Below are 8,798 nucleotides of genomic sequence, written 5' to 3'. Positions count from 1 at the left end.
GATTTTATAGCACCCCCCCCACCCCTGTCAACACAAATGTAAAGAGCACGAGTTCAGTTAACCACCATCTGATTTTGCTTTGAGAAATTTTTTTAAGAAAAATATTGTTGGTGGGAAACTATCTACTCACGACGTCTGAGAAAATAAACTAGAAAGCAACCTATTTCCACTCTGTACCTTTCCCTTGCTATACAGTAGGTTCCATCCCATTTCAGTTCATTTTGTTGTGGAAACGTTCTTCTTATTCTCGAATCCTCCTTTGCCTTGTTGCCTCATGCATCACTATAGCTGGCACCAATACCAGCCCTGGAAACTGCTGCTACGTCAACAAGGGATGGGACATTTGGTACAAATTAAAACATATGTTTGTGAGTTTCCCCTAACAGAAGAGCAGGGACTGTTAACAGAGTATCAGTGGGGTTACAGGTAGGAGGGAGTGGGATTAACAGAGCAGGTAGAGACCTTGCCGAACAACACACAGAGAACCATACGGTGATCAGCCACTGCAATGATGGGGTCATATGAGCACCTAGATAGAAAGGTGTGATATTAAACTTTTCCGTTTCTTTCACTTAAAGGTGGAGTGAAGTAGCAAAAGTGACAAGGTAAAGAGGAAAAAAAAGGGTTTATTCTGGAATAAACTTGACTGTCACCATCAAAATAGTACGTCATTAAACTGATGAAGTGTACACTTGGCTAGTTGCGAGTATGCTATTTAAAACAAATTATCATACTTACCGCAGAATCATTCACATTTACTAGCTCCTTTATTTTTTCAAAATACCAAAAGGCCATAGTGAGAGGGCACTGTCTTGAAGGTTGTTGCTTTGTTGTTTTCTTTTGAGAAGCTATTTTTAGCTCCAGCAATTGAAGGAAAAATAAAAAGAAGAATAGAAACTTTTAAATAAATAAAAACCCCTAGGACCTGAATCTGAATTCATTTATGGTGGCAGTTAGGAGTCACTGGAGTTATACCTGGCACAGTGAGATCAGAATCAGGCTATTAAAATCTATTTTTGCACTCTAACATTAGAAAATGATTTCACTATTTTATGCCACTTTAGAATAATAGTTTGCATCAGGGCTGACAGCCTGTCAGCCATGCAGATGAGACAAAAAACCATGAAGAAATAAAATTACAGTGTAATGGAAAAGACGGCTGGAAGCCATACCACCATAGGCTGTGAGCTCATCAGAGAATACACACTAAGCGGTGTTGCCTTGGTCACTACATAGATGGGAGATCTCTGAGGAAATCTCCAACAGTGCTGCAGGAAGTGGTGGTGGGGACTTTGTAGGTGGCCCTCTTTGCTTGTGAGTCACTGTTTAATCAATGCTTTCTGTGATGCTAGAGAGCACTGTTCTGTGAGAGGTGCTGACATGCGGACAAGATGTAAAACCAAGGGTCTGACAACATGAGGTCATTTAAAGACCATGCTGGACTCTGTGCGGAAGGATAGAGCTGTTAATCCAACATTCTGGTCCAATCCCAATGTGAACTTTTTTTCCCATGGTTGTTCTCTCTACTTCCAGTTCCATGTGGCTCTGTGGTGCAGAGTAAATAATTAAACTGTGTTCACAGAAATATAAACCTGGGCCTCTGTAATTTTCAAAGGGCTCAGGGTCTGATCCAAAGCCTATTGAAGTAGTCTTCCATTTGCAGTTTTTTATTGACTTGAATGAGCTTGGATCAGGTCCTGTGTCCTTAACTCAGGATTTGGTCTAATGTATTTTGAAGCTCAATATTCTTCTCTTTAGGTATTTTCTTGTTTAGCCCATTCTACCTCAGTCAGCCTCCAAACATAGGGGTGGTTCTAGGCCAAACAACTCCTTTTATCCAGGCCCACTTCCTGCTTTTCCCTTGTGGGATATTTGTGCTGTAGTGACATTACATTATTCCCATAAATGATGACACACACCTTAATTATAACTGGTGGTAAAACTTTATTATTCAAGTTTAGATGTAACAGACATCTTTGCTGCCTGAAGATTGTTTGCATAAGAAATACACCAAGAACATGTTTGTGAGTAGAAATGAACATGCACTATGAGAAAAAAACATAAAACATAAAACAAAAAAAAACCCCAACAACAGAAAACAAAAAAACCCAACATATCCATGTTTTGTAAGGACAGAACAACGAGAGCCAACATTCTAGAGTCAAATCAGGGCTACAAGTTTAAAGGGTTGTTTTGTTTTTTTTTAAAGCAACATGAAATCATTCCATATGAAAAGACATTTCCCCCCTGCTGGTGAATTCTGCTGTAAGTAAAATTTCCAATGGCATTTTGAGAGGTTTCTTCATCCCCCACCTGCCCTTCTTTCCATTAGGCGCTCAGATACACGGTGATGGGCACAGTCGAAAAACCTGAATATAGCACAATATGTGGCTGCTGCCACACAGTGTTTATTCTATGCATTTTGTCATACATTTACTAAATGTATTTTTAACTAAAAATCTTGTGAGATTTATCTGGTTGGGAACCACTAAACTCTTTTTTTAGTGTCTAAAGAAGAGACAAACCACTTCACCACCGATATAGGCTATGTGTTATTATTAATTATATAGCACCCCAACAGCTGCCAACTCTTGAGAGCTCTATGAATCTAATGGGTCCCAAAAGGCAGGAGGGAATCCCACTCTTGGTGGAAAATTCCATGCAAATCACCCCTCCTGGCCCACTCCTCCTTCATGAGGAACTTGTGACTCCACCCTGCCAAGTTTTTACATGAGGAAATCAGAAACTGGTGTGACTTTTTCATCTGTTGCCTTTATGGGAGGTAGCGCTGACAAGTCTGTTGCTGACACCTGCCACAAATAACTGTCTCCACTGGAGTGGAGAGAAATGCATCCACTGCTCCTCGTTCTGTAGGAGTAAACCTGTAGTCTCTTTTGCTTTTCCTGACCAGTATTGGAATAAGATGTCAAATCAGCCAAGAAAAGTCAGTACACGGGCAACAATGGGAAGATAACTACAGAAGACACATGTATTTTAAAATAGCTATAGTTGACATGGAACCCAAACAGATAGCAGAATATATCCTCTGACATGGCAAGCAGGTATTTCTGTCTAATAAATAATATTGCACAGTCAGAAGATGGGCTGCTGAGCCTGTCTTTGACCCTCCCACCATCTGCAGGTGCCAAATTGGGTCACCACATTTCATGGCGTCTACATTTTATCATTGTATATTTATCTTAGTGCTGATCTTTTGTCTTTTGTCCCCTTTTTAGCTTGTTTTCTGTCAACTGATCTAAGACACCCACAGAATTTTTCATCCATCTCATCTTTCTGCGATGTCTCCATATTCCCTTTTGTAATGGCTGGCACCATTTATTTCAGGCGGAAGAAGGGGGCACAATTGCTAAGAAGTCTCCAACTTCCCTCCTCAGTCTCTATGGATATTGAGCGTGCCATATCTATGAAGATTTAAGGGGAGATTTTCATAGTAAACACTGGCAGTTAGGTACCTACCTCCTATTGAAAGTGAATGAGAATTAGGCACCTAACTGCTGTTTGTGCCTTTGAAAATCTTCCCACTAGTCTTTACTCCTGTCCAGCAATTAATTACAACAGTTCAACTTGCAAGAGGTGCTGCAGCACAATGCTACACAGGATATTAATCCTTAATTAGAGAGAAATACTGAGCTTCCTAACTAAGGGCAATGTTCCTCCTCAGGCATTTTAAAGATAGACTTGTTTAGGCCTATGTTTTCAAATGTGTCTACTAATTTTGGGGGCCCACGTTAAGACTGATTTTAAGAAACAATAAACACCCACAATGGCAGTTGGATTTTATGAGTCCTTGGAAATTTAGGCCCTAGGTGCCTCAAAGCTGAGCACAAAAACATTGACAGTTTTGGAAATTTGGACCTTAATGTTTTGGAGCTGTACATTGATTTGAATCAAAATGCATTATGGCCAGTAGGTCTGTGCCACCCCAGGCTTCAAACTATGAGCTGTTACTTCTTCTTCTTTTTTTTTTTTAATTTCGGGACTTTCATTTTTCTCTTCATTAATATCACCATGTAGGGAGAGTGGGAACCCAGGCTATTTCCTCCCACCCCCCAAAAAGACTATTTTTACTTCAAGAGAACAGGTTAGAACAAAATGTCACTACCTTTAGAAGTAGAATTTTTAGAACACATCAATACGTCATGGTGAGAACAATGGGTACATTTTCAAATTTCATTTGCACTCTATAGGTACAACGTTAACATTTAAAGCTCTGTCCTGTGCTCTGCACTTACAAGTTCGTATCTCTCCTTGTGCCCAAACCTCGCTATGTGTATTGGCTGGAAGGTATTTCCCCCATGTTGGCTTCTGCTTTGAGTTTAGCAAGAGGCATAATGAAACACAGGTCTGAGCACAAATCTTTATGATGAACGTGTGCTCTACAGAATATTTTCCATGAAGATGCAGCTTCCAGAAGTAGAGAAGCCACAAGCAGTGCTAAGATTTATAGGAAGTATCCCAACACAGTAATTGTGCCAATAACCTCGAGGCGGCCACTTCTGAAGCCAATACAGCTGCTGCTATTTAAGCCTAACAAGTTTTTTGAGAGAGCTGATAAGGACACACACTGGGCCCCTGACATAACAAGAGGAGAACAATCCATTTCAGTCCACAAAGAAACAGAACCATTGTTGGAGAACAATAGTCAACACAACCAGTCATTTCCTGGCACTGGTATTAAGCAGAAGATTCATCTTAAAAAATAAAACAAAAAACGAACAAACAAACAAAAAAACAGAGGGAGAGGAATGTGGCACAATCCTTTGCTAACTTAGAACACCATTAAAGTGTTATAGAATTCAACCATGAATGGTGAAGAGGGATTGTCTGTACACTGCCCACAGTAAATGTGGCTGTTGTGGAAGAAATGGGTGGAGCAGGAAGGAATGCAAGCCTCAGGCTGAACAATAGCCTGTTTGTGCCTAACAAATTAGAGGGATTGTTCAATAACTTTTCATCCATGTGAAAACGTAACACGTAAAATACTGCCAAGGTCAGCAAGACCTTTGGGGATCAGCTGTGCAAGTGCTTCTCATGCATGGTGAATTTCTTGCGGCCTACTTTTACTTGGCACATTTTTCAAAAGATTATCAAAGTGCTGTACGTTTAGGCCAGTTCCTCCCTGTTTTATACTTTCTCCAGCCCCTTCGAGACATTTCCCATCACCTTCCATTTCATCCTCCAACCTCCCAGTTTTCCCTGGTTAAGTGTCTCATAAGTGCACCAATTTCTAGAAGGGAGAATGATGAATTTCATGTAAGTTAAAAGCAAGAGCCTTTTTATAGTGCTTTAGTGTCAATTACATGGAAGTCTGAGATAGGTGGCATGTAAGTAAGATCAGAATAGGACCCTTTACATATAATCTCAAGTGAAGGACTTCGGCCAGATATATTTTTATAGAACATTTTAAAAAATAAAATGCATGAATAGGAAAAAAAAAGGCATCATAATATTAAAAAGACATTTTAAACTTCCTTTGCTGAAACATTCATGAACCAATTGAACTATACCTGCCATTCCACCTTAAGGAACTCAGACCCTGCATTGAGAAAAAGAAACAAACCCAAACAAAACAAAAAAGCGACTGCATAATATTGTAACAATGGAGTGCAATGCTACTACAGAATGCAATAAAAACATTAGCACTGGGTAGTCAAACAGCGCTTATCAAAATAATTTCTGAAATGTTTCCTCTGAAACACAGACAAAGCAATAAAAAGAGGATATATGTTTATCATTTTAAGCATAACAATGTGAGTTAAGAGCTTAAGAATACAAAAGTACTTGGAATGAATAGTGCTACCCTTTTTTTCCTAAGTAGGCATAAAAATATTTTCATTTCCTTCTTATTTTTCCATACCATTAATATCAACAAATGTCATTCATTTCATGTTATCGTTTACAACTTTAAATGCACACGCACAAAAAAGGATACCTACTGCAATAGAAATAGTTGCTTCATTACCTTGTTTGCTACATTTGCAAATGTAAACAGCGAGGCAGAGCCAGAGCCGACTCTAATGCATGATGGAATATCTTTGTTGCATATGTACACGGTAGAAAATAATTATTCAATATGTCAGGCACCATTATTTGAAATGTAATACATTAATATTTACTAGAAAAATAAGTTTTTTTTCTATTTGTTCTCCCAACTTCTTTAATGAAATAAGTTAATCTGACAGTGCATCCAGTAGCTTGTAATATCTTCTACATCCCTGTGGCAAACTAATAAACTACTGGTTGGGACATTATAATGACAAATTATTAAAGTCAGTTCTTTTACATTCTTGTAGCAAGCATGGAGACTTGTCAACAGCACCTTTAACCAATTGTTTAATATTTAGTTATTTAGCCCTATTTCCCTGAGCAGTTATGCTGCGGAGTTTTCCCTTCATGGATAGTTTTAACAAAGCTTTAAGTATTAAAAAGTACTATGAAGACATATTTAATGCTACTTAGCAAAAGCTGGTATAAGTTTAGTGAAGGGATTGACTGGTACATATATCAACATTAAGTCTATGTAGAAGTAACTTTAGATTCCAAGGTTTAGAAAGTACAGCTAATCAGAAAAAAAAATACAGCAGGTTACCTTGTTCTATGCAAATTAAGCCCAGAGTGTGGCTTCTATATTAAAGACAATTTATCTGAGCAAAACGTTTTTAGTCTACACTATGCCAGAAAAGGTATAGTGATAAAATGGTAGCTTAAAATTGATTGAGTCTGACAAATGTCTTGATGAAACCAACCCCAACGCTTTGATGACAAGGTGACACTAAGGCATGTTTTAAGGCAGAAATTAGCCCAAATTAAAAATACTAAATGACTTCTGGACATTTGTATATTTAAGAAGTCTATTTCCTATATACAGTGTGCATTTGTTCACTATACACCTGCCAGCAATATATACAAACATACATTTTTGTATTCTAGCCAGTTACATAATAGCAAAAGTTTTAGTTGTCTGGAAAAAAAATGGTTGTGTATATTTGTCCTGATTCATTGAATTCTAGATAGTTTTGATAGGCCACGTACCAAATGATTATACTTTTTCCTCTCTGGCCACCATTCACTTTGTTTTTCCTTCTTGGTAACCCTCTCATTAAAAATAATAACAATAATAATAAAATAAAAAACAAAAGAAAAGAAAAGAGAAAAGAACAAGGTATTTTATATTGGATAAGGCATGCTCTCTATTTGAAGTGCTTTATAGGTCTTCACAAGACATTACAAGCTATTGAATTCCCATCAAGGAAACCTATTTCTGTTTAATTGTGCTAAGTGCTAAGGTTTTACTCTTTAGGTTTTCCATTCTTTTCAGCTTGTGCATTGTTCCTGTGTAGGCCCCTCTGGATGTGAGTTGTAAAGTCATACTTGTCCGTGCAAAGATACTGGCATATGCTGCACTGGAAAGGTCCACTGTCACCATGGCAACTCATATGCAAAGCATACATCACTTCATCCAGAAAGACAATGCCACAGTGTGCACACTTGGTTGAAAGTTCGTCTTGAGTACTTCTATCGACTTTCTCTATTTTTAGTACATTCAAGGGACCTTCATTTTTTACATTTGGTGGTGCCTTAGTTTTCTCCTTGGAGGCACCATTTGCAGTTGGCCCAGGTCTGGAATGCTTTATCGCCAAATCTAGAGGAATGTCATTGTCTGATCCGACAGCTGAAAAATGAGGAGGCAGATTAAAGGTGGGATAAGGCACATAGTTTTGGCAAGGATTTGGTAGGCCAGGCACATGACTCAAGTAGTGTGGATTCCCAGGAACAGACAGCTTATATTTACTCCAGAATCTCAGCCAATCAGCTTCACTCTGAAAGTCATTGTGTACAAATGGAAGTCCAAAGAGTGGGTACTGGTATTTTTCAATAGGGCTTCCGGGTGGTGAATAATTTGGGTGCTTCGCAGGTCTCATGTATTTTTCTATTGGGCTGCCTCTCTCTGAGCTTCCTTTCCCTTCTGATATTGATGAACTATTTCCTGGGTCTCCAGAACTTTCCTGAGGACTTTTTATCTGAATGTGCAAAGGTTGCATCCTTTTGTGAATATCCAGAGTTTGACTGACCAGTATTGGCTGCTGAGAAGAATGGCTTTTAGTCAATGAACCCTGGGCCTCATATTTACTCAGGCTGGGAAGCTGAATTTCTCTCTGGTGACCTTCAGTTAAGTGATCATCTGACCTCCTCTCTAATGGGCTTCCATTGACTTGTTCCTCACCACTACCCCTCTGATGTTTGTTTAGCTGCTCAGCCTGAAGTGCCTCTGGGTTAAGGCGCTTTCTTGTTCGTCTCCTAATGATCTGTTCACCATTGTTCTGCTTAATGATGTTTAAAGGCCTGGGAGTCTGCATGGAACACATACATAATAAATAAAAGAAACACATTAAGTAAGTCTTAGTGACAATGTTCATGCAAATCTAAGTTGTACTTGAGTTAAGACCCACATTACAGGAAAGCTTTGGGGAATGTCTACTTCTACCAGTAAACAAGGTCAGCTAAAACACTGGAGGCAAACTCTTTATTTTAATAATAAAGCTATCAACTGATGTCTGTTGTTACCACATTAAATCTTCCATCTCATATCAGTTAACATACTGTATTTGTTTACTTAAACAGTCATTAAGTGCCCAACCCAATATGTGCTCAGTGCTCTCAACTCTCCCTGATGACAAGTTCTGTGTAAGAGCTATGTAGTATTTATTATTAATTATTATTATTACTACTGCTATTACTATTATGTTGGGGAAGTCACGAGGAGTGGAAAAAGATGA

General features: G+C 38.6%; 1 protein-coding gene across 3 annotated transcripts in view; it reads right to left on the bottom strand.

Annotated features, from left to right (window-relative positions):
* Positions 1–1,938: 1,938 nt before the first annotated feature.
* TRPS1 (transcriptional repressor GATA binding 1) overlaps positions 1,939–8,798 on the bottom strand; it is a 262,838-nt gene continuing 255,978 nt past the window's right edge. For all 3 annotated transcript variants that reach the window (XM_073330288.1, XM_073330289.1, XM_073330290.1), the window contains one exon: positions 1,939–8,372. In XM_073330288.1, coding sequence (XP_073186389.1) covers positions 7,311–8,372 — 1,062 coding nt within the window. In that variant the 3' untranslated portion in view covers positions 1,939–7,310. The remainder of the gene's footprint in view (positions 8,373–8,798) is intronic.

This window comes from Lepidochelys kempii, chromosome 2, assembly GCF_965140265.1.
Source record: "Lepidochelys kempii isolate rLepKem1 chromosome 2, rLepKem1.hap2, whole genome shotgun sequence".
In the NCBI taxonomy this organism is placed as follows: domain Eukaryota; kingdom Metazoa; phylum Chordata; order Testudines; family Cheloniidae; genus Lepidochelys; species Lepidochelys kempii.
This window is presented reverse-complemented; position numbering and strand designations above follow the sequence as displayed.